The 27,513-nt window shown below is 33.3% G+C and overlaps 4 protein-coding genes across 4 annotated transcripts; 1 reads left to right on the forward strand and 3 right to left on the reverse strand.

The window, feature by feature from the left end:
• Nucleotides 5,254–5,652, forward strand: LOC109344574. The gene has a single exon (XM_019583338.1). It carries the CDS (start codon nt 5,254–5,256, stop codon nt 5,650–5,652), a length of 399 nt encoding a protein of 132 aa, XP_019438883.1.
• Nucleotides 16,388–18,541, reverse strand: LOC109345243 (eukaryotic translation initiation factor 4E-1-like). The gene is made up of 5 exons (XM_019584121.1): nt 18,202–18,541; nt 17,799–17,964; nt 17,573–17,698; nt 16,904–16,969; nt 16,388–16,790 (listed from the first exon to the last, which is right to left on the reverse strand). Exons 1-5 carry the CDS (start codon nt 18,483–18,485, stop codon nt 16,740–16,742), a joined length of 693 nt encoding a protein of 230 aa, XP_019439666.1. The 5' UTR covers nt 18,486–18,541; the 3' UTR covers nt 16,388–16,739.
• On the reverse strand, nt 19,107–22,218 carry LOC109344575 (serine hydroxymethyltransferase 3, chloroplastic-like). Its single transcript, XM_019583339.1, has 9 exons — nt 21,936–22,218; nt 21,320–21,515; nt 21,031–21,205; nt 20,822–20,939; nt 20,617–20,729; nt 20,335–20,497; nt 19,863–19,876; nt 19,684–19,756; nt 19,107–19,587 (listed from the first exon to the last, which is right to left on the reverse strand). Exons 1-9 carry the CDS (start codon nt 22,147–22,149, stop codon nt 19,313–19,315), a joined length of 1,341 nt encoding a protein of 446 aa, XP_019438884.1. The 5' UTR covers nt 22,150–22,218; the 3' UTR covers nt 19,107–19,312.
• LOC109344576 (pentatricopeptide repeat-containing protein At3g04760, chloroplastic-like) lies at nt 23,096–25,501 on the reverse strand. Its single transcript, XM_019583340.1, has 2 exons — nt 25,148–25,501; nt 23,096–25,105 (listed from the first exon to the last, which is right to left on the reverse strand). Exons 1-2 carry the CDS (start codon nt 25,499–25,501, stop codon nt 23,096–23,098), a joined length of 2,364 nt encoding a protein of 787 aa, XP_019438885.1.

The raw sequence follows: 27,513 nt of genomic DNA on the forward strand, positions 1-27,513 counted from the left end.
GCTTATCATTTTGTGTCTTTTGAAACACTGACGACTTCAGCTCGTCCATGTCTTTGTTTAGTGTCTGTTGGCGATGATTAATATTTTCGCTCTTTCTTTCTGGATTTTGTATATGTTAGTGGCGATGTAGTTTCCGCCTTTGTTGACTTAGTTTGTATGAACTAAAGATGACTTAATCGTTTATATGCATTGTGTTATTCAGGAAATTGTGAATCAAGTTAAGTTATCATTCGATAACGATAAGTTGATTTTCCGCATTTGAGTTACTTAAAGTGATGTTCTAGAAAATGAAGGTTTTAAAAAGTAAACAATTTTATACAATCTCTTTATTTTAAAAAAATTTACCCATTTTTCCGCAATGTTTTTTTAGAAGTATTTTTCGGGGCGTTACATGTATAATTTTCTTGGTAAAGAAACTCTAGCTACATGGGAACAGACCTAAAACGTGTTTGGAACCTTTTCTCACTTTCAATTCTTAGGTAAAGTAAGAACTATAATGACATTTTGGGTTTAAGTTGGGAAAAGATTAAAGGTATTCAAAGACATGAGGAGTTCTCATCCAAAGTGGAGGTCATAACGCTACAATGAATCCTAGGGGAAGCTTGATTGGAAAAAAATGTGTGTGTAACTTTACATTATGTGTTAATTCAAATTTCATTGTTAGTAATTTAAAATTTTATGTATATATGGATCAACTTTACTATTAGTTAAAGTTTAAGGATTAATTAGGAAGAAAAATATTTTATGTTATCTACTTACAAAATACATAAAGTTTAAGTGGTTTTATAAACTTTTCACCAAAACAAATTACATTAATGCAGGATTTATACTCAAAATGAATGTATACTTCTGTAAATGGTTCATTGATAAAAAGAATGTACATGTTTAGAATCTCTAGTGATGAAATAAATTGTGGCATGTGAATCTAGTTCCTAAATATATTCTCAATATAGAAAATCCTCCTCAAATAAGAAAACAATTATCACATTTAAATTCATATTTTTTGTTGTTTAAAGTATGACAAGTTAAAAGTGAAATATTTATAAACTATATGTATAAAACTTATACATATATTAATAATATATTATTTATTATTCATTTGTATTAATTACATTTAAGAGTCCATAATGATTTCAAATATAAATAATAGATGATGTAATAACAATATAAATAACTTTTATATAGTAAGTAAATACATTGTCCCTTTAGTTTATTGCTTTGAGTTATTATTTGATACATATGGATATTTGGTAATTATTTCCAATAAAATAACTTTAAAAAAACTTGTTTTAGATTAGGTTTGGTAAAGTTGATTAGAATACGAACAACTATTTCTTAAAGATAAAAGGTACTTTTAGATAAATTAGAAGTTTTATCTGAAAAAGTTGTTTGATTATTTTAACCTAGCCACATTTTCTTCATACAATACCGTGGAGTTTAACTATCAAATAAACATTATTAACTTAAACAAACAAGTTGTACTTTTTTTAGTAATTTACTACACGAATATGTTTTTTTACATAACTTGGACGATTGTTTTAAAAGTTATTTTTACAGATATATTCCAAAATATGAAATTGGTATAATATTTAATGGCCATAATTTATTAATAAAATTAATTATTGAAATGATCTAATTTTTGAGGCTAATAGGTTAAGAAATTTAACTCTGCCCTCTAAAGCCTGAATGATGATAATAATGAAGTACAGCTGCGTAAGTGAATTGCATTAACTGATCTTCAATTCATCATGTATTTGTACCTATACCTTAGTTAATTAATAATGATGGTCCATTAGAAAAAGATGTACTCTGATGGATCTTTTAGTATATATTTTTATTTCAACAATAACAATGCAGGAATAAAAAGGTCATTGTGGGTTAAAATTTACAGTAAATATTTATTTCCTATCTTTATATAGATTTTATTAGTTTGATTTCTTAAAAATTGAAAAACTTAAAATTGTTCCCAAAATTTCAAGTGTATGTTAAATTAGTTTCTTTTAGGATCAAAATAGTTTTTATCAAATATTGTAAAATATGCTAAAAGTAACTAATTTGATCCACATATGAAACTTTTTAGGTCAATTTTGAGTTTTTTAATTTTTGAGGAATCCAACTAATAAGATCGGAAATCATGAGATTGAATGAGTATTTATTCTAAAATTTATAAAGGAAGAACAAAAATTATTTTTTTTGTTATCTGTATATACTTTACTTATTAACTTAAAAGAATTACTCATTCTTACTTTTATATGATTTAATTAGTCCTTTTTAATTAATTTTTTCCCTCATGTCATATTTTCAAATTATGTACTTATATTAATATTACAAATACAACTATATTAGTTTTTTTGTCCTTAATTATCATTAGTTTATTTAGGCTTAATTGTTTTTTTGGTAGAAATGTATATTTTTAAATTATTTTCACTTATATATTAAAGAGTAAATTACAATGACATCCCCTATATTTTAGTGAAATTATACAAATTACATATCTCTTTTTAAAAACTTATAAAAATTACTCCTAGTTTTATATACACATTATACTAGTCGATGTCTATATTATATATGAATAGTGATCATTATAATTAAGTTAAACAAAACATGATATATTATGAATATAAATCCAAATATTATAAGGAAACAAAATTAATGAATATGTGAATTGACTCTTATACTATTTGGACTTGTCTTCATAAAATATCATATTTTTTTCAACTTAATTACATTTATCACTTTTTTATTTGTTTAAGAATTAAGATTTATCTCTCCTTCTGAATAATGAATGTAATATGTAAAAAATTATATGCAGTAAATTTTAAAAAAAAAAAATATAGTTTGTATAATTTCACTAAAACTCAAGGTATTAATATAATTTAATATATATTAAATTGAAGTTAATAATTTGACAAAGAAATGTTTAAATTAAATATTCAAAATTGAATTATAAGTTAACAGTCAAAGAAATTAATTATCCTTTTAATACAATTATACATTGTAAGCTTCATTTTTTTTTCAAAAAGAATAAAGTAGAAAGTAGAAACAGTAAAGGGTAAATATATTTCAACTTCTTAAATATTATATATATTTAATAAGAAATAATTATATATTTATATTAAATTTAAAATGGTTGTACTTGTCAGAAAAATAATTATAACGTTTGTGTAATACATAAGATATTGGTTATAATATTATTCTTATCTGATTTTTAAAAGAATTGTGAGTTGTTTCATGGAGGTCAATTTCAATTAAGGGTTAATTTGAAGTTTGCCCTTACATATTTGAAGTTTGCCCTTACATCCCAAATGGTTATAATATATTTTTGGTTCATACAAATATGGGTTAATTTGAAGTTTGCCCTTACATATTGTTTTCCTTTTTACTCTTAAACTTTTTTTCCGTTTTGGTTCTCAACGTCATCTTTGTATAAAAAAGTTCACATAATCTAACATAGCCACATCAAGTGAGGCTTACAAAAAAAACTTTGGTGGACTAAAACCAAAATTTTCTTTTTCTTTTTTAACAAATAATTCCCAAAAAAATCTTTGTAAACCAAAAATATATTTCTTATCCTCATTTCTCTGATAATCTGAAGTATGTCACTATATTTATCATTTTTTATAATTAGTTAAAAAAATATAATAAATATAAAAGTTTAATAATTATGTATTTTTTAGAAAAATCATAATAAGTATACAATATATAAAATAGAAGATGAGCACCCCATTTCTCTCAGCTCCTTCTTTACATCTAAAACAGTCGATTCATATATATATTAATGAGTAATGATGTATCATCTTACTAATTTTCTTACTCATAAAAAAATAACGTATATTACTTGTAAATTAATTATTATTAAATAAAATATTTATGATATATGTCATCTTCTTGTGGGTAAAAGGATTAGTATGATGATATATAATTTTTCTATATTATTGATAGAAGATAGTTACAAATAGGACAACGTGCATTAATTCTTTTGGTGTAATATATGGACTTCCCCCAAGCAAAACAGAAGCAATCATGTCTAAATATAAATGAGATTCTTAAAATTAAGAAAGACAAAGAAAAAGATAAGTAGTAGTAATTATTTTTAAAATAAGGGCAACGTGCATTAATTAAAAGATAGAAAGACAACTCAAAAATGTATCAACTATAGAGCTGTTCATAAGATAAGCCAATGACTCATATGCCAATTTAATCAGCCAATTAACAACACACCCAAGGTTCGAGTTAATTACTTTTTTTTATTAGAAGGAAATATAATACAACTCAGGAGCTAGCTAGTTTTATTAATAATTATATAGAATACATCATTACTTACTCTAAAATATTAATATTTTTGCCCATAAAAAATATTAATAATTTTTGACGAATAATAATAATTTCTCCTACGTACATCAAAATAGCTTAAGATATTTATAAAACAATTGTTAGTTGAGTGTAATATTTACAAACTTGTAGTATAAAGATTTATACACAGTCAGTGCATTCTTCATTATTCATTTGTACTACTTTTATTTAAGAGTCAATGATAATAATAAATGATACAATGACATTGCAAAAACTCTTACATATTAATGTATACATCTTTTTCTCTTCTTAACAAACAATATATTATTTTATGACATATATTATTTGTTTATAGAAGAGAGTAAAAGTTGAACAATTACCATCTTCATTAATAAAGACGTAAATACATATTTTCCTTTTATTTTTAATGACAAAATTATAATTTCATTATAATCAAAATGATAAATATATCCTTAAAAATTATATTTTCCTTTATTTTTTGAAGCATTTATGTCTATATTAACTATATTAACTGAGAATATTAAAAGTTGGGTAAGTTGGGAGTGACTTTATTTAACAACATAAACTAATGACAAATGTACTCACTATACTTTTCTTTTTCCCATCACATTATTATTTGTATTTTTATCTTTAGTTAGTATATACTAATAGTGTAATAAAATTAACTAATGAATAATATATTAATTATGTATAAATATTTATATTAGCAATATATGAATATTACACTCTTAAACATATATCATTTCTATTTTTTTATTACAAAACATGAATTAAGATTGAATCTTTGACTTTATATTAAGTGATTTAAGTCCTTTGCACTTGGACCAACACATTTCAACTACAATTCCCATTATCTATAAATAAAACCCACAAACCCCTTCTTCCCATTCTCAAACCTTCAAAAAAACAAAACTACTCTCTAACTGAAACCAAACCCAAATGGCAGAAGAGTTCCTAGAATCCGAGATTCTGTTCTCCGACAACAACTTTCAAGACAACTCCATTGTCGATAAAGATGACATGGAGCTGGAAGCAGTGGTGCTGCAGAAAGAGCAGAAGCAAAATTCACAGATGATTAGTGGTGCGAAGAAGTGGAATGGTGATAAAAAGGTGGCGAGTTCTTTGCCAATAAGAATTCCCGAGAGGATGTTGAATTGCTTGCTAGATGACGATGATGGTGAGATGGTGGTGCCGCCGCATGTGATGGTGGAGCGGAGGAACTCCGGTAGGAAAATGGCATACTCGTTGTGCACTGGCTATGGAAGGACATTGAAAGGGAGAGATTTGAGTCGTGTCAGGAACTCAATTCTCAGGATGACCGGCTTTCTTGAGGTTTAAAGGGTAGCCACATCTTCTATCACAAACATTGTAATATTTTATATTCTTGTTTTTTATTGGTCAACAAAAAGCAGAACATAAATTAAAAATATATTAATTATATATTTTTTGACCAACAAAAAACAAAAGTATATGAAGTAGTACAATGGTTTTCAGATATAAGATGAGCTCTTATTTAAAAGATACAAAAAGTTAAGGGTTCTTTTTTTTTCTCTCTGTTGAGATCTTTTTTTTTTAGAGTCTCATGTTATTGATGTAACAGGGAATTACAAAAGAACCAGTATATTAATGATTAGAAAATAAAGTGAATAATTAAGTTTCCATGTGTGCTTTTATATTATGAGAAAATAGTGTATGTATCAAATGGGTAAGAGATTCTATGGTGAACAAGGATGAAATATTAGAGTCATATATTATTGAATGGTATGGTATATGTCTTGGTTTTCTTTTCTTATGGGGAATGTACATTATATTGTTGGACCAAGCTGGTTTGATTTATTTATTGATTGAATTGTTTGGTTGCTTCTTTGAATGTTCAATTCAAAGGTGCCAAGTGTTGTTTGTCTGCTATGCAAATAACTAAAAACACAGACAACTAGGTTTTCTTAAGGATAGATAGATGGAGAGGAGCTAGAGAAAGAACTTTATGCAGTTATTGCAGTAACAGTAAATTTGATTGATATATGTACACCTTTTTAATGTCTTTTTTATCACTGTATTATGATTGTTTGATCATTTTACTTGTTGTTTCAGAACATAATTTTTATGAATAGTTATATGGCAATGTTAAAATTGTATGGAAAAAGGTGTTAAAATATCGTTTTTCTTACTGGTTAAAAAGTGTGTGTGTGTTAAGATTGTTTCTTACTAAATGTTTTTTTACACTAAAAGTTGGGCATCAATACAGTGTCCAATACATTTTCTGATGTATTTTAGAGAAATGTTTAACAAAATCAAAATATGTAAGAAATAGAGATAAATATATACAACATCTGATTTTCGACATTTTGTTTTTTTTCCTCTCATTAAAATGAAATCTTTTAATAAATTTGAAGGGGAGGATTATAGAAAAGAAAAGAAAATAATTACTTAGATTAATTAATGTACTTTATCATAATAAATTTTTCATCATTATTTTACTTTTTTTCTCAAAATTAAATTTGATACAAATTCACCTTAGGGAGAAACTAAATTAATGCATGTTTTAATTAGCATGATTTGTAAATAAATTTAGAAAGAGACCAAATAAATAAATGAAAATGTAAAAAAATATTCTTTTACCGAAGTAAAATTTGCAATCCAATGTTAGTTAGGATGTTTCCTCGGAAAAGAGATGGTGGTCTTCACTTAAAGAACTCAAGAATTGCAAATATTTCTCCCATGGTCAATAATAGTGATAAGTTGTAGTGCAGAGTTTTAAAGGATAAATACATTATTAATAACTCTCTGCCTTATTTCCTTTGCTTTGTTTCCTCCCTCGAAGGCTTCAACGTCGTATAGTTGGAGAAGTATTGTAAAGGCAAGTTATCATCTTAAGGAAGACTTCACATTGCATTTGGGAAGCGGTACGAAGTCGTTTTGGTATGATAACTGGATAGGTTTTGGAAAACTTTGCACTTATATTAATTTTGTTTACATCTCTGATACTCATCTTCAAGTGAAGGATCTTTGGCATGATGATACTTGAGACTTCAACATTCTTTACACGATACTCGATCCATCTAAGGTTAGGGATTTATTTGCAATACATGCTCTCCAAGTACTCAGAACGAAGAAGAAGGGTGGACTTGGAATGGTCATATTACGCGTGAATACTCCACAAATTAATTAAGGTTATTGGTAGCTTAATTACTATGTTGAGGTTATTGATCTATGTCTGAAGTTTGGTGGTGGGTGTGGCACATAAAGTTCTAGAGAAAGTGAAATTTATTTATTAATTTGATATTCATGAGGTTCTACCTTCCAATGACTAGTTTCGTTTTCAGAGGAATGTCTTTAAATCCGATTTCCATGAGATGTTAGGCAACTGTCAAAGATCTTATGCATATTTTTAGGGACAACCATGAATCTTCAACTCTATGGGAGACACTTGGTTTGAACGTACATTCATTCTAAAGGGATCTATCTTTTCGGTGGTTGATGGGAAATTACAAATATCTATAGATGTTTGGTGGATTTGGAGGTCGAGGAGCAAATCTATTTTTAGCAATGATACTTAAGGATATTAATTTTGTTATTATCATAACTTTTGTGAGTGACACAATATAGGGCGGAGTGTCATCTTGGAGGAGGAATTATCTTTGTTTCAATGGTGTTGTCCAGACCTAGGTCATGTGAAACTCAACGTTGATGGTAGCTACATTGGAAACTCCAGCATTATGTGATGGATGATGCTATTCGTGGTCATAAGGGCTAATGATTGTCTGGGTTTTCATCCAATTTTGGAGTCGGATCACCTATCTTAGCTAAGCTTTTGGCTATGAAAAAGGGTTTGAAGCTGACTTGGAACTTGAGTTTTAAAAAGGCCATTCTTGAGAGTAATTATCTTGAAGTGGTGCACATTGTTTCTGAGAGAGTTAGAATATGCATAGATCATATTTTGTTACCTTTGACTAGTATTCATATATGGTTATCTCGTAATTGGATCATTGAAGTCAATCGGTTGTGGCCAAAAAGGCTAACAAAATGGTTGATTTAATGGTTAAGCTTATGTCGCATTCGTCTACAAGTATCAAGATTTGGTCGACGGTTCCGCTAAATTGTCAGTCTTATTTTGACTAGGATCTCTCTTGTTTTAGTTTTTTTTAATTTCCACACTCAAAACTAACATAAAAATCTTATAGGATTCTTGTTGAGTACTAAAATGTATCATTGATTTTCACATTATCGACACTTTAAAAAAAATACAAATAAATAATATATGATATACCAACTATATATAAATTTTTACTATAACAATAACTATATATTACATTCATTACTTATTAAAAATTCATCACACTCAAAATCGACTTAACCTAAATAATCTCTCCATCTCCCTTCCTTATTAAACCCTACGACGAGAATGTTGGTCGTTGTCTTCAATGTGAGGACTATTGTCGTACTTTCAACGTGAATCCTCTCGACCATCTCTTACTTCTGTCATGATTTCCCTTCGTAGAAGATGGAACTAAATGTGTGTAATTAAAATTGAGTATAGTTTTTAAATTATGTTTATTCCTCCCTCTATGGAATAAGCCTAACACCAAATACAACGTCAACCATGAATTAACCAAGGTTGGGTTATGTATATTGTTGGTAACTTGGTATCATAGATCCAAATTCATAGAAGGAACCTGATTATTCCATTCAGTGACCTTTTCTATTGAAGAGAGCAAGATACCAATTTGAGGAAGGATGTTAATACCACAAAGACCCACTTATGAGGGGAAGTTATGCTCATCACTTTCCTATACACCTACCTAAGATTCATAGAGTATAGTCATATCATCTACCTGTTCAAGATCAAGATACATGAACTTGTGAATGAGGACCACATATGTATTATTAATTAGAAGTTGGTAACCAAAAGATCAACATTTAATTTCTTGGAGCAACACTTGTTGAAATGGTCAACCACAAATCCCGAAATAGATTAGTTCTTTATCATAAAGAGATATCATTGGTAGTACTAAAAAAATAGAAGTTAGCACCAATGAAACATGAAAGTGGAAGTAGTTGCATTAAATGCAACAATTTTTCTTTTAATTTTTTTCTGAAAACTATTTTGTGTTAATACTCATCATCTGATAGTAGTTACGTAGGTTTATTATTTTTTTTGGGAATAAAGTTAAGTAGAGCAAAAACAAGGTCTTATTAGATAAAAAATTAAAACATGTCTCGAATTGAAGTTTCTATGTTCTTTGCATGCTATTGTAAAATGTTGAACCTGCGAAGTGACCTTCAGTGTCCATATGTTGTATATGGTGATCCCTGTTATTATATGTGAGTACCAACTCAACCCTTTTCCATGCAGGCAAAAATGTATTAGTGACTAGCACTACTTGGTAATATTGGAGATTAGATTGGAAAGTATTGTAGAAATCATTTCAAAAAGTTTGGGGAAGTGATTATGGCTTGCAATAGTTTCATTGGAGAACAAATAAAAGGGATTTCAATTTCAATCTTTCATTTTGGTTTATGGTTGTCAGGCCTCCACCACATTCTTTGATTTTGTATTGAATTGTGGTTGTACATTTGTCTCATGCAGGTAGTGTCCACATTTGGTCTCCCAGGTCATTCCATGTACACTTCGTTGGAAAAAATATATTTAAATTAAAAATTAAATAATAAATTATTTTTTTGACCAATCAGAATAAGTGACACACTTTTGAGATAGAAGATGTATTCCCTTCTCACCTAGGGATGACAAAAAGCTTAACCCGTGGATACTCGTGGAATACCCACAACGGGTACCCATAATAATAGTTTATGGGTGGGAGCGAGTTTTGTAATGCTCGCCTTGTGAGTACCCGTAAATTTATATATTTAGTTTTTTGTTAAATTTATATATATATTTATTATTATTTTAAGATTATATATATACACTTTATTATTATTTCATAATAAATTACACATATTTGACTATGATCATAAATTTATCATCTAAATATCATATTGTTGGGAACAAGCGAACAATCAAATAGTAAAGAATACAGAGACAAGAGAATAACACAAGAGATTTGGTAACAAGGTTCAGCCAATTGTGCCTACGTCCTCGAGAGCGTTAAGCGGCTATCACTATATATTATTAGAGAATTAGGATTAATGTTTGATTAATCTTCTCCTTGTTACATTAGGTTTACATAACATAAATATATATAGTCCTCTACCCCAACCCTTTTATATCAGCTCAAGCCCATAACTTGTATTGCTGTTATCTAGAGATATGAGTCATTGCACATCAATCTCCACCTTCGCGAATATCATGAATCTCCATCTTCCGCCATTAGGTTGAGGGCGTTCCATAGTCCAGCATCAGTGAATGTTCAGCAAGCTCAGGCAATGCCTCAACTTGTCCACGGTAACCGGTTTGGTTAGCATATCATCTGCATTTTCTGAAGTGTGAACCTTCTACAATAGTATCTGCCCACAAACTATCAACTCTCTGATATTATGAAATCTCACATCAATATGTTTGGTCCTAGCATGATACACCTGGTTCTTTGCCAAGAAGATAGCACCATAACTGTCACAATGCAGCAGAACTCCACCTTGCTCAATGCCTAACTCATTTACTAGCCCCATAAGCCACACTTCTTAGAAGCTTCACCAGCTGCCATGTACTCTGCTTCAGTTGTGGACATAGCAACAACAGACTGAACTGATGATCTCCACATAATTGGTCCACCTGCAAGGGTGAAGACAAACCCCGTTGTGGACCTTCTATCATCCAAGTCTCCTGCATAGTCCGAATCAATATAACCAATAACTGAAGGCTTACTCTGTTGGCTGCCAAACATGATACCGAGACCTGTAGTCCCCTTCAAATATCTGAAAATCCATTTGACTGCTTCCCAATGTTGCTTCCCTGGTTTCGAAATGTACTTGCATACTTGACTCACTGCTTGTTCCAAATCCGGTCTAGTACAAGTCATAACATACATCAAGTAGCCCACTACACTGACATATGGAATCTTTGACATGTATTTCTTCTCTTCATCCGTCTTTGGACAGTGATCTAAGGAAAGCTTGAAGTGATTTGCCAACTTAGTGCTCACTACTTTAGCATTCCTCATATCAAATCTCTCTAAGATCTTTTCAACATAGCTTTGTTGGGAGAGCCGTAGTTTTCTAACTCCCCCATCCCTATGATTCTCCATCCCAAGAATCTTCCTAGCACCCCCTAAATCTTTCATGTCAAACTCCTTACCTAGACTGACTTTCAGCTCATTAGTATCACTCAAATGATTAGCAACAATCAATATATCATCAACATAAAGTAACAAAAAAATAAACGAACCATCACCAAGATTTCTCGCATAAACACATTAATCATACTCACAAGGCTTATAACCAAGCTTCAACATATAAGTGTCAAACCGCTTGTACCACTGTCTGGGAGATTGCTTCAACCCATATAGAGACTTCTTCAACTTGCAAACCAAGTGACTCTAACCAGCTACACTAAACCCCTATGGTTGTGTCATGTAAATTTTCTCCTCTAATTCACCATAGAGAAAGGCAGTCTTCACATCCATCTGTTCTAAGTGCATATCCCAGCTGGCTACCAAGGCAAGCACTGCCCTGATAGAAGTGTGTCTCACCACTGGGGAGAAAATCTCATTGTAGTCGATCCCCTTCTGCTGTGAATACCCTTTTGCTACAAGACGAGCCTTGAATTTTTCCCCCCTTTCTTTTTCTGATACAGCTGGCTTCCTCTTGTACACTCACTTGCACCCAACTGCACGCTTGTCTGGGGGCAATGGAACAAGCTCCCAAGTTTGATTCTTCTATAAAGACTTTATCTCCTCCATCATGGCACACATCCATTGTTCTTTCTCCTGACTGTTTATAGCCTCTTAAAAGCTACATGAATCTCCTGAACTGATATGGAGAGCAACTGAAGTCATATCCTTAAAGCCATATCTCTGTGGAGGTTTGATAGGACGTCTATCCCTATCTCTAGCAAGTAGATACTCATGCGCACCTGAACTCTCTGCATGAGAATCATCATGTCTTGTCTTGAACTAGTGCATTGTTCCTTGCCTTTATTCACTTGAACCATTTCATTGCTCACTAGAATCATATTTGATCTCAAAGTCTCTCCATTTGGCCTGGCCACTTCTGTCAAAATTGACTGTTTCATCACAAAATCTTCATCAAATACTACATCTCTGCTCAACACCATCTTTCTAGAAACTGGATCCCAGAACTTGAACCCGTTCACATCTTTGGTATATCCAATGAAGATACACCTCTTTGACTTAGGATCAAGTTTCGATCGTTCATCACTGGGTACATGTATATAAGCAGGACAACCAAATATGCGTAACATATTATAACTAACTGGGTTACCTGTCCATACTTCTTCTGCAACTTTACCATCCAATGAAGCTCGTGGTGATCTATTGATGACATAACATGCCATACTAAGTGCCTCTGTTTTTTTGGAAAGTCCAACATTCTGTCTCATACATCTGACCCTCTCTGTAAGAGTTCTACTCATCCTCTCTGCAACACCATTTTGTTGAGGAGTCTTCTTCACTGAAAAGTGTCTCTGAATGTCATGTTCCTCACAGAATTTCTGAAAATGTGAGTTTTTTACTCCGTACCATTATCTGACCTCATGTATTTGATTTTCCTATCAGTCTGGTTCTCTACCTTCCAAACCTTGAACTTGACAAAGACTTCTGACTTATGCTTCAGAAAATATACCCAGACCTTGCGAGAAAAGTCATCAACGAAAGTAACAAAATACCTAGAACCTCCTAGGGATGGTTCCTGAGTGAGTCCCCATACATCAGTGTGGACATAACATAGAATGCCTCGAGTCTTTTGTTGGCCAGCCTTGAAACTAACTTGTGGTTGTTTCCCAAGCACACAATACTTGCACAAATCTAGCTGTTGCACAAATCTAGCTTGCATTTGATGACTCCCCTCAACAGTTCTCTTTTGCATAGTTCTGTTATGCCACGCACACTCATATGTCCCAAACGCATGTGCCATAATTTTGTAGCACCATAGTATGAATCTACTGAGATCTCTTCAGTCACTCTAACAACTTCACCTACAATTGTTCTCCCTAACAACTTCTAATTGTTCCATGCAGTTCTTTTACCCTTCATCACAGTCAGAGCACCTTTGCATACTCGAAGAATATCACTATCCACATCAGCTCTATAGCTAAATCCTTTGGCATGCAATGTCCCCACAGAAACCAAATTCTTCTTCAAATCTGGTATGTGTCTAACCTCACATAACGTCTTCACTACACCATCATCCATCACAATTCTGAGTTCACCCATACCAATAATTTCACATGCTTTATTATTTCCAAGATACACGAAACTAAAATTGTCTGCCCTGTATGTGGTGAACCATTCGGTGAACCATTCTCTGTTTGGAGTCATGTGGTGGGAACAACCAGTGTCAAGTATTCACTCATCTGTACTATAATTTGATGATACCGATAGTAGATCAACTTCATTGTTGTTACCAGAGTCATATTTCTGTGTAACATTTGCAAATGTAGATACTCCATCTTTCCCTACCGACTTGCTAGGACTCCATTCATTGGGACAATCCTTTTTGTAATGCCCAGTCTGTTTGCACTTATAACAATCTACTGGTGTTCTACCCCTGGAATTTGGTCTTTTCCCTTTGGCAGGACCTCCCCTACCTTGTCTCCTCTCACGCGCTTGGCTCCCTTTCACATACAGACCATCACTCTAAGACCCTTCACCTACATTTTGTCTTCTTTGAGTGTGGGATAAAAGCGCAGATGTGATCTCATCCAGTTTGATTGAGTCTTTCCCGTACGTCAATATTGTCACCAAGTGTTCATAGGAATTTGGCAAAGAACACAATAATATTATTGCTTTGTTCTCATCATCAACCTTCACATCAAGTTTCTGCAAGTCATTGATCACTTGATTAAAATTGTTGAGATGTTGTTGCAATCAGCACCTTCCTGCATCTTCAGGCCATAAAGTCTCTATTTCAAATACAACTTATTTGTTAGAGACTTCGACATGAACCGCTTCTCTAATGTCTCTCATACCTCTGTTGGTGACGTCAGATCCATAACATGATACATCACCTCATATGATAGACAGAGTCGTATGGTACCTGCAGCCTTCTCCTTCAACTCTTCCCAATCTAGTTGATCCATACCCTCTGGTTTCTTCACAGGCAGTGCCTTTGATAGACCTTGTTGAGCCAACACATTCTTAACCCTCCTTTGCCACAATCTGAAATTACCAGTTCCATCGAACTTCCCCACCTCAAATTTGGCACCTGGGTTAAGAGTCATCTGATACCAATTGTTGGGAACAAGCGAACAATTAAATAGTAAAGAGTACAGAGACGAGAGAATAACATAAGAGATTTGGTAACGAGGTTCGGCCAATTGTGCTTACGTCCCCGGGAATGTTGAGCGGCTACCACTATATTATTAGAGAATTAGCATTAGTGTTTGACTATTCTTCTCCTTGTTACATTAGGTTTACATAACATAAAAAAATATAACCCTTTACCCCAACCCCTTTCCATCAGCTCAAGTCTATAACTTGTATTGTTGTTATCTAGAGATATAAGTCATTGCACAACACATATTATTCATATAACAATTATTTTTACAAATTGATTATTACAAATTATATAAATATATAATTAAAATTAAAAACTCGTTGGGTATCCACAAATACCTGCTACTCGCACAGGTACCCGCACGGGTACCCGCAAATATTGTGGGTTTGGGCACGGGAAAACACTACTCACGCCTGCCTGCACCCATTGCCATTCCTAGGAAGAGATAACAATGCATCCCGAAATAGATTAATTTCTTACTCAAAAGGGTGAGAGAATACTCTTAATAGTACAAAAAATAACAATATACTCGCGCATTCGCATATGTTGTTCCATATTGCTTCTATTGAATTCAAATTAGTACATTATAAATCGCTACCCGCACGGGTACCCATAAATATTGTGGGTTTTGTCATGGAAAGCAGTACCCGCGCCCGTTGCCATCCCTATTCTCACCATTCACAAGTTTATCCTTGTCTCTTTTCCCGACCTTATACATTCTTTACATTGCAACCTAAAATTTAATGATTCAAAATGTTCAATTCGGAATATGATTACCATAAGAATAATTAGATATGTTGAAGTACATGAATAATATCAGAGTCAATAAAAGTTGGCCAAACTAGTACGGATTATGTGGGGAATTCTTTAATGCTTAATACATACATATATCTGTAAGTGGTAAGCTCTACCTTATATTTGGTGAGACACCATAATCTAACTCACCTAAATTATAATTAGAAAAAAGAATAAAATCTTAGGCTTCAAAAGAACCTCTGTACAACTTGTAACTTAGATTATTTAACTTTGTACTTGGTAATTTGGTTTTACTTTTAAAAAAACAAAATTTATTAAATTAAAAGGCTTCATTGTTGGTGTGTCTAGTAAATTTAGTGAGTTTAAAAAACAATGCTCCCACTTTCTCATTTTATACTAGTGAGTTAATGTAAATTAAAAAGAAAAACTAGCTCCATAAAATCATCAAAGTTAAGAAATGTAAAGTTGGCCAAGTCTTACACCTTAACTTAGATATGATGGGAGTAGTAGCTAAAACATATGAAATTAAAACAAAAAACAAAAAAATCAATTAAACTTAAACTCGTTTTGTATTGTGACACTTACTTTAGAAGGCTTGCCTCAAGATTCAACAACGGATTAATCTCTCGCTTTGGGAATTAAGAACTTTTAATATATTATTTAGAAGATAATTTAATATAATATTGTATTTGGAACTGAAATAAATGTTCTAAAATAATAATAAGAATAAATAGAGTAAATTGCAAGTAATGAAAAGTGAGAATTCCCCTTAGGCATTGGCCTAATGGCGTAATACCCTACTAGATTTCAAAATGATAAAAAAGATGCGGTTCTGAAATGCAGAATGTTGCTCAAATAATGTTGCCTCCTCTTGTCCACGCACAAGTTGCTTCAAGCGTAATTAATGTACTGGCAGGACAATATATGTACCACAACAACAAAACGGGATTTTTCCAACAAGCAACTACTGTCAGATTGAACCTATAAGCAATTAACTAAATCCCTGTGTTACTTATCATCTTTCAGTCAAAAATATTCTTGGAATACATGACAATACTACCAAAAGGGTGGCTCAAGGCCCAAGACTCTTATCTAATAGGGTTCGGGATAGTAGCCTACTCTCGCAAGCAAAGAGACTGTTTTCAGATACATGAAAATACTACGGAAGACGAGAAATGAAAAAGGCTTAGAATGCAGGGCGTCTACCAATATAGAACATGTTACCACATTCTGCTTGCTACCAGGATTGAATGCTATACAGGTCATATGAGATATCTAATTTTAGCAGATCTGTCATGCTTCTTTGCATCCTCCTGAAGAAATAGCAACACAGAACAAGATAAACAAATACATAACAAGTTAACCCATGACTTAAGAAAAAAGTGTAGTAGTTTAAAAGCAAAAGCACAAAGATACTTCTACTTACATGAAAAATAAAGCCCAAGGACTCATTATAATCAAGAAACTCCTTCCACTGTTTTCCAATGCTCATCTGAAAAAAGAACAGAAGTTCCTCAAGTTGCCACAAGAATTTAACACAAGATGCAAACAGTTAGAAGCACAAGCAAATAATGCAGAACCTCACAAGTAAACCCCAAATTTTAAATACCCTGCAGTTGTTTGTCTATTGCTAATATTGACTGCAATAACACAAGGCCAGCTTGGAATGTTCAAGAGTAAATTATATACAACTGTCATAAGATAAAGGAAAATTAAGCGATCCACATAACATGAAAGATTACAAAATATTCTACTGGCAGAACAATAGACACTGAGGGGAGAAACAAAGGAAAAAGAATGAGAAACAAAGGAAAAAGAATGAGAAACATTTAATTTACAAATTAGTACTGAACTAAGAATGTGTAATTTAAATTCATACATAATAACAATAGTAAGTAGCCCTAAATGATGCAATAACAATTCACAAGACCTATCTTGTCTAGTTCCTTCATTGGCATCCTTTCATTGGAAAATGATAATTTTAGTTCAACATCAAGCTAAATACCCAAACTAACTATTCAACATAAACTCTTAAGAGCTTGAACTCCTTCCCCAATCTCCCTTCAAACAAAGAAGCTAAGAAAAAGGGTGTTACCTGAGCAGCTTCATTGGAAGCGTTCTTAGTCCAAATAGAGATTTTATCCTGCTTACCACGCACATTGACGACCGCTCCACAAATTTCATCTCCATGATCAAATTGCTCTCCAATCATTGCCAACAACTTTCACAAAACAAGAAAAACGGTATTATTAGTTTCATAAAAAAGCATCTGTTAAACCAGTGACCTCAATGTTTCATACATCAAAGATATTAAAGTATACCGTATATAGCCAACTAATATCAGATTTCCCCCGAGAAAAGGACACAGACCATTTTCCCCCATTAGCGCAAATGGGGTCCTCCCATTTAGGCTCAATCTTATCCTTGAAACAATAGAAGTCTGCTCCCACAGTCAACTTGCTTGGATGATGTATGTAATTGTATACACTGTGAAATCAATCAAAAAACACATCCCAAATGAGATATATACAAACTGTTGAAAGAAATTAAGCAACCATTTATTTAGATTCTAAAAAGGTGATTCTCCAAAAAAACATCTCTGGCATGACAATAAATCCAGTTTCTCTTGAATGCTTAATTTCAATTTTTTCCTCTTCCAGCTAAAGGCTTTCAGTGAAGTCCAATTAAACAAACGAGACTAATAAAAGAAAGAAACTTTGATACCCCCAAAACTCCTCAACGGTGGAGAAGGTATAAAGGCTTCGAATAGAGCTTCCCCAAGCGGCTTGTTTGGACTTTGCGACAGGGCTATCGAACCAGAATGTCCAAGAATTCTCCAGCGGGTTACGGGCCACGGCGGCGGAGTGAGTCTTCGACGTGGCGGAGGAATCGTCGGCGTCGTCGAGGATCTCTCCTTCCTCAAGATCATTGTGATCATTGACGTTGTTAGGGTTTGTGGTGATTTGTTCATCGGTGATGGTTGATTTTTGGGTATCTTCAACTGCCATTTTTGCTGAGTTTGTTTTTGTCTCTTCGAAATTGCAGAATGAATGGGAATTTGATTCGTTTTGGTTTTGATGAGTGCATGAAAAAGTGTTTACTCTGAAGTTGGTGTTATGGGTTGGGTTTAAAAGGCCCATTAATGAAATCAAATAGTTAATTACATAAGTATTCAAAAGTTAGATTTTAACTCAATTGAATTGATTACCAAATAAAAAAACATGATCATAGTTTATTAATCAATGCAACTCGTCAGTTTAAACATAAAATATCAGTGACTCGACCGATTGAACCATTTTGATTCAGTTGATAAACTTTCAATTTACTTATAATTATGTTTGTCATTATTGTATTTGGGTTTATTGTTTATTAGCTAAACTAGTTGTTTAATTAAGTTTTAAGTTTCTTTATACAATTTTGTTACGAGTAAAGCTTAAAACTTATGATGTTTAATAATATTTTCAATTATTTATAACATTTTATTGTATTGAAATCTTGTTGCATGATTATTTAATTAGGTACATGTGTAATGGTAATATTTTTAAAAATCAAAATATAAATACATTAAATGTAAATCGAGTCAAATGTACCGATCTCACAGTCAAGTAGATAACATATAAGGATTTTTAAACTTCAGTAAGCTGGCATAACAGTCACCAATATTCATACTAGAGCAAAAATGCAACAACATCAAGGATTACTACATTACAAAGTACTAACTTGCCAAAGAAGGTAAAGTAACAAATTATCAGTCACAAAAATGTAGCATGCAATTATTATATAAAAAACTTCAAAATCAACTTAGATATTAGTGTTTATTAAGCAACTAAACCATTCAGACTCCAGGAATTGGATACTGAGTAGTAAGAGCTTCAACTTTCCTACGCAGCTCTGAAACCTTGTCTGCTAAAGGAAATTCAGGAGATGTTACAAACTTCAGAAAATCTTGAAGCTTTGTTCCTGAGGCCAAATTTTTTGCTTCAAGACTTATCTGCACACCCTCATGAATGAAGTCTGCAATTAATGCAAATTCTTTCTCGCCAAGTCCCCTTGTTGTCATTGCAGGTGACCCGATGCGGATGCCTCCCGGAACTAGGGCGCTCTTATCGCCTTCGGTAATTAGAACGTGTCAGTACAAAAAGTGGAGCATAAACATCACAAGCAAATGGCAAAACTAAATGATACACAAGAAGCAGTAAGTCTCACCAGGCACTGAATTCTTGTTTAGGGTTATGGAAGCCATGTCAAGAATTTTCTCTGCCCGAGCACCATCAATACCCTAAAGAGACAATGCTGGTTAGCCAGAGTAAAAAGAAACGATCGGATGCAACTCTCCGTAATCCATATCGTATTATGTTCATGATGAATAATGAGCATCAATATACATAATTAGATAATACTGTAAAAGACAATAGTAATAATAGTAAATTTGAAATTAAACTCATCAAAATGAATAAGAAACTACCTAACATTGATTAACAACCAAAGAGTAAGGAGTAAGGACCTTATACTCAGTTATTATATTTAAAGAGAGAACGAACGAACCATCATGCGTAGGTTTAACATATATTGCAGGTTTGAAGTAGTTTCTGTTGTTTACTGGAACTTAGTTGGCATATGATATGGCATACTTATTTTTATACGTGAAGCAATAGCTAACATAATTTTTTTGTTGTTGTTGAGGAATAGCTAACAAAATAAATAACAAATATCATGAATAATAGATTGCTTGAGAAAGGCACACACAAAATATGAGAAACACAGAAAAAAATATCCCTATGCTCCTATTATGTTTCACCATTGTTCTAAACTTTTACAAAAATAAAAGAAATTCCTCTTGCCCCTTATACTTCGAACCCAAAATACAAAGCATGACATAGAAAAGTTCAAGGCATACCTTGTGAGTTGTGGTCGTCACAATGTCACAAAACTCGAAGGGGTTATTGAGCACAGATGCAGCAACTAGCCCACTTATGTGAGCCATATCCATCATTAGAAAAGCACCTACTTCATCTGCAATCTTTCGATGCATATAATATGTAGTTAGCTTTTTATCAACAAAAATAATTACATAATTTGAAGAGATATTAGATAATGAGCAAGATAAAATTCCAGAAAATGCACAAGTACAAAACATACTTTTCTAAATCGAGGATAGTCAATTTCTCGAGGATAAGCACTAGCACCAGCAATAATGAGCTTTGGTCGGAAGAGTATGGCAGTTTTCTCCAGCATATCATAATCAATAAGACCTATTTTGTGATTAAAAAGCACACTAAAAGGTTAGGTTACCCCACAATTATACAATACATCTGCAACAAATTAGATGACAAAATGAACAAACCCGTTGATTCATCAAGTCGATAGGGCATAGATTCAAAATAAATGGATGTGCCTGATACACGCCTTTTGGGTGTCATGAATCCATGAGAAAGATGTCCCCCATGAGGCAAGTCCAAACCCAGGTAACTTACAAAAATACATTAGGACAATCACAAGATTGACCGTCATTTTGGAATAGTTAAAATCAAGTGATGGAAAATAATAGCGTACCATTATTCGATCATGCGGTTTAAGAACTGCAGTGTACACAGCAAAATTAGCTGGGGAACCAGATAATGGTTGGACATTTACACCCCAATTCTTTCCATCTACATGAAATGCAGCCAACGCCCTTTCTTGACATAGGATTTCAAGCTCATCAATGTACTCGTTGCAACCATAGTACCTTATACGCATAATAATGAGTCCAATCAATGCAAATATAGAAACAGAAAAGGAAGGAAACATTTAACAGAATTATCATCTTTAAAGGAATGGAAGAAGTAGAAGAAGAACTTACCTTTTACCAGGTAGTCCTTCTGAGTACTTGTTTGTGAGGCATGAACCAACTGCTTCCATCACTGCTCTAGATGTAAAATTCTCAGAAGCAATGAGCTCAAGACTTTTATACTGTCGGTCCTTCTCCTTATTAATAATTGAATGAACGTCAGGATCGGCTTCACTCAAGCCATGGTCGAGGAATCTGCTCCCATCACCTGATATTTGCATGTAATTACATGAGCAAAATAGATCATCCAAAATACATAAATATAAACAAGGGTGTATTGATTTGATATAACGATATGAAGATATTGAACTGAACGAATATTTTGAACACCGACCATGAGAAAAGAGTGCAGAAACAATTTTCCAATCAACTTCATTATTATAAAAAAAGGTTTACTCAACCATAAATCAAAAATAAGATTGTTCAAGTTGTTGATATTGCAATACTCATATTACTTTAAGTTAACACCATATAGGAAATCATATCTAAAACACTGCCACAAAACAAGATATCTACAATGAACATAGAAGATAAAAATTAAGATTTTAGAAGAATGGGAATTTATCCATCCAAAAATATAATGCTAGTCAATCACAGACAACACTTGTTGAAAAGAAGGTATAATTACCTCCAATTTCTTGGACAGGAACAGACAGAGATGATGGCCTCCCAGTGACTACACTTCCTTCAATTTGAGATGCTTTGCATGGCTTCACATTAGAAAACTTTACTTGATGTGAAAATCCATTACTGGTACACCCTTTTGCAGGGAAATTAAGCCCCTTGGTCCAACAAGGTTGTTGCAAAGAACCCATCATTGCTACTCCAGTACACCCTTGCATCCTTGTCTTATGAGGATCTTATGAGTCAGAGTAATAATACTCCTTTACCTGATTCATGGTTCAATGTACAATAAAATTAAATGACAATTGAAAAATCACTACATAGTATGATAAATAACATAAGTAACTGTAAAATAAAAATAATTCAACTTCAAACATGTTTGACAGAAGCTAAAATTTCTAGCTTCTGACAAAAACTTTTCCAGTAAGAGAGGAGATAAATGGTAGAATCACTTACAAACACAAACGAGCTTTCCTTGGTAGCTCTCCATATGACTGCATCATAGGAACAAATATTTGGAAAATGAGTATCACCTTCTTGGCCTTTATCATATTTCTTCAAGAGGTTCTTCTATAAATGCATTTACTAAGTTGACAAAGTATTGGACACAAGTCACAACACATCATTATTAGACTTGTGAACAGAACTTGTTATTTAATTGAAATGATACATGCATGTAATACTTTAGTACTATTTGATTCTTTCATTTCATTCCTCGTGACTCATTCATTCCTCGTGCCATCCCTAACAAGGCTTTCTGCACATATGACTTACATTGTTCATTTAATTGTCTATTTAAAAAAGATGTAACTGCTTATAACATCTAATTGTGATGTAACTGGTTACAATTATCATGACACCTGATTGCTGTAATTCTTTAAACAATGTATTCACTTTGTCACTTTTATCAAATATCAATTCATCTAAACAATCTAAAAGAACAATCCTCCTCCTATATTCCTTTTCACATTACATTTCTTAATAGATGAGGGAAAAATGCTATGCACATCATTGTAGCCATAAAAGAGAGAAATCTGGAAATGAACTTGAAATTGATAAAGGATAAAACATGATTTTGATCCCTCCATTTATAGCTCATTTTGGAGCAGAAGATGGATTGCCAACAAAGGAAAATGATAAACAGAATTAAAATAGGACCATCCTTTAACTTTTAAGCTTAGAATAGCAGCTAACTTCGCTATGCATCTCATTTTGTTGTATTCCACGTTCAACAAGTCGTATCATAAGGTTATCGGCCTCCACCAACTTCCCTTCTAACATCAGTTTCTTGCCCACTTTCTCACAGAGCTTTAAATCCGGAATCAAATTTCGGCTAAACATCCGACACGCCACTTTATATGCTGACATAGCGGCCCCTTTAGTCAGATGGCTTTCCATCAGAACATGGCATGTATTAGCATCAACTTTTGATGCTGTTCTCAAAACCTCCCCGAGAAGTTTGTCAGCCTCTTCAAGATTCCCAAAAGCGCAAAGTTTCTCGATAACCTGATTGTATACTGTTCCAAAGGGCTGCCTAGCAAGCATTTTTTTCAATAATTTCAACATATCATCCACTCTACCCCATTGACAATGACGGTGTACGACTGTCCGGTATGTTACAGGAGTAGGATCCAAACCTTTGCTGAGCATCTTCACAATCAACTCAGAAGCCATGTCCAATCTACCTTTCTTCCCCAATGCATCAGCCAATGCTGTGTATGTGACTGCATCAGGATGTTTATTGCTTAAATACATGTCATCTAGCATCGATAGAGCAGCTTCCATGTCACCGGTCTGACAAAAACCATGAATTACAGTAGTGAAGTTTACAACATTGACAGCACAGCCCTTATTCAGACATTCTTGTAAAAATAATTTAGCTTCTACAACTTCCTTATTCCGACAGAGAGACTGTATTAGCAGGTTAATTTCAACTGGTGTTGGAAAAAATCCCTTTTCAACCATTTCCCTAACCAATTCACAGGCTTCGGACAATTTTCCCTCCCTACGGAGCCCATGCATCACAACACTGTATGTGATAGCATTTGGGGTCCACCAATGCTCCTCACTTACATTTATCATCTCCCTTGCCTCTAATGATTTTTCATTGTGACAGAGACCATTCAACAAAGCTGTATATGAAACAGTATTTGGCTTGCACCCATGTTTATACATCTGCTGCAGCATCTTTTTCGCTTCATCTATCTTCCTTGTGCGACAAAATCCGTTGATAATAGCAGTATATGTCACCACATCGGGAATACAACCCCTTGAGTACATATTGTTCACTAAACTCTTTGCCTCCTCCATCCTCCCCTCCTTACAGAAGGAGTGAACGATTGCACTGTACCCAATCTTATCAATGTGGAAACCTTTGTCTTCTGCTTCCCTCAAGAAATTAAGAGCATCATCAGCATGCCCATGCTTTGAAAGCGTGTGGATAAGTGTATTATATGTAACCTGATCTGGTATTAATGTACTATCCGAAACCATGCTCTTCATTAACTGCATGACCTCTTCAATTTTTTTCTCCTTACAGAAGTAAACCATCACGGTATAATAACTTACTTTATCAGGAAGGCAACCCTTAGATGGCATTTCTGCAATAAGCTTCAATCCATCTTCACTCCGATGTAAATCACAGTAACCCTTGATCAAGCAATTATAAGTTACAATATCAGGTTCGATTCCGGTAATCCGCATTCGTTCCAAGAACCTCAGAGCCTTTTCCAATTTATTTCCCTTCACCAACACATAGATGGCAGTATTACATATAGATAAACTAGGTTCAACTCCAGCTTTCTGCATCAAGGTCAAAATTCTCAAGGCATTCCTCAACTTGCCTGCACGACTATAAGATACCATTACATAGCCAAAAACTTCAGGTGGGCATTCAATTCCCCGGCGGGTCATAAGGCGAAGAATCCGCCTAGCACCCTGGCACAGTTTGGTCTTGCTTAGGACATCTAACAGTGTATAGTAGACAATAGTGTTGTGTTTGTAGCGCCACTGCCGATCAGCCCAATAGAAAAAATTCAAAGCAACCCGTTCATCAAATTGTGAGCGCAAAATGGCGCAAACATGTGGGGGCTTGAGGCTTCTTAATAAATGCCTCAATTGTCCTTCAAGTTTAGGATTCCAAGCAGACCTGAGAGTAATTAACCTACAAATCTCCTACACCAAAGGGTGTCTAAATTCATTTTCATCAATTTCAACTCTTGCAATATTTTCTCTCTGTTTGTGATTTCCACGAAAGGAACCGATAAGCTCAAGACTTTCATCATCACTAGAACCCTCTTCTTCACCAACTTCGTCGTCATCATCACCCTCATCTTCTACATTATAATTCACACTTGCACCAAAACTTAACTCCCCTTGAAACCCGGAACCCACTTTCCGAAAACCATCACTTTTATCATTGACATTTCTAATGTTACAATTACCCTCATGTTGAACTCTAAAATCAGTGGTTGAATAAGAAGAATGAGCAAAATATCTTGCAGAACATGATAAATGGGTCAAGATTCTATAGGCTAAAACCCTTCTCATTAGATTCAAATTCTGCGCCATAACATCATTCAGTGCAAGCAATGCTTTGGATTATACAAAAAAACAAACCTATATTCTGGTACAACACAAGAATACTCACAGAAACTATGAATTGGGTAAAAAGTACATGGAAATTTTAATAAAAAAATGATATTTATTACCTTCAAGATTCGTGGGAGAGAGGGAGAGAGAGCGAGAAACGCGGCGGCAACAGGAAAAGCAAGTTATGTTATGTGGTGTACTAAGATTCGGATAGGGATCAGCTGTCCCAACTTGGTGTCCATATTCTTGTCTCATTTTATTCATATGTTGACATATGGAATCAACATATTATTTTAATAAATAAAAATAAATTGAAATGTTATTTTTGACTTGTTGACAAACACTGATTGGTGTGGGACATAGGACATGAACTTTTCATGGACAGTAGATCCCATTCCGATTCGGATGGGGATCACCTGTCCCAACTTGGTGTCTCCATTTCTGTCTCATTTCATTCATATATTGACATATGGAATTAACATATTATTTTAATAAAAAAAATAAATTGAGATGTTATTTTTGACTTGTTGGCAAACACTGATTGATGTGGGACATGGGACAGAAACTTTTATGGGACAGTGGATCCCGTTTCGATTCGGACGGGGATCACATGTCCCAACTTGGTGTCCCCATTCCTATCCCATTTCATTCATATATTGACATATGGAATTAACATATTATTTTAATAAAATAAAAATAAATTGAGATATTATTTTTGACTTGTTGGCAAATACTGATTGGTGTGGGACATGGGACAGAAACTTTTATGGGACAGTGGATCCCGTTCCGATTCGGATGGGGATCACCTGTCCCAACTTGGTGTCTCCATTCCTGTCCCATTCCATTCATATATTGACATATGGAATTAACATATTATTTTAATAAAATAAAAATAAATTGAGATGTTATTTTTGACTTGTTGGCAAACACTGATTGGTGTGGGACATGGGACAGGAACTTTTCTGGGACAGTGGATCACGTTCCGATTCGGATGGGATCACCTGTCCCAACTTGGTGTCCTCATTCCTATCCCATTTCATTCATATATTGGCATATGGAATTAACATATTATTTTAATAAAATAAAAATAAATTGAGATGTTATTTTTGACTTGTTGGCAAACACTGATTGGTGTGGGACATGAACAGGAACTTTTCTGGGACAGCGGATCCCATTCCGATTCGGATGGGGATCACCTGTCCCAACTTGGTGTCCACATTCCTGTCCCATTCCATTCATATATTGACATATGGAATTAACATATTATTTTAATAAAATAAAAATAAATTGAGATGTTATTTTTGACTTGTTGGCAAACACTGATTGGTGTGGGACATGGGACAAGAACTTTTCTGGGATAGTGGATCCCGTTCCGATTCAGATAGGAATCACCTGTCTCAACTTGGTGTCCTCATTCCTGTCTCATTTCATTCATATATTGACATATGGAATTAACATATTATTTTAATAAAATAAAAATAAATTGATATGTTATTTTTGATTTGTTGACAAACACTGATTAGTGTGAGACATGAGACAGGAACTTTTCAGGGACAATGGATCCCATTCACTAAGAATCGTGACTAGCGTAGCATATATAACGTAAACAAAAATCATATATATTCTTAGGGTGTCTCTCGCCACAAAAACACCGTATCTCATTTTCTAATTTCAAACTAATTAAAATATTATTATTTTAATTATTTATTTTTAATTATTAATCTGAGATTGGGGATGTGACATCATTTAATAGATGATTCATATCGCTCAAAATATACATGTCCCATAAATAAGTGCTTCCCTTCATATTATTAATATATTATTAATTGTAATCGGTTAGAAAAATATATATTAATGTAATTTATTCCAGTATTACTAACCATGATTGGATTGCTTTATTTACGAATGATATACTCACCTAAAATTTGTATGATTTTTTAAGAGGAAACTAAATGATAAATGAATATTTAACTCTGGTCTATTTAGATTTA

The sequence above is a fragment of the Lupinus angustifolius genome, chromosome LG04, assembly GCF_001865875.1.
Source record: "Lupinus angustifolius cultivar Tanjil chromosome LG04, LupAngTanjil_v1.0, whole genome shotgun sequence".
Classification (NCBI taxonomy): domain Eukaryota; kingdom Viridiplantae; phylum Streptophyta; class Magnoliopsida; order Fabales; family Fabaceae; genus Lupinus; species Lupinus angustifolius.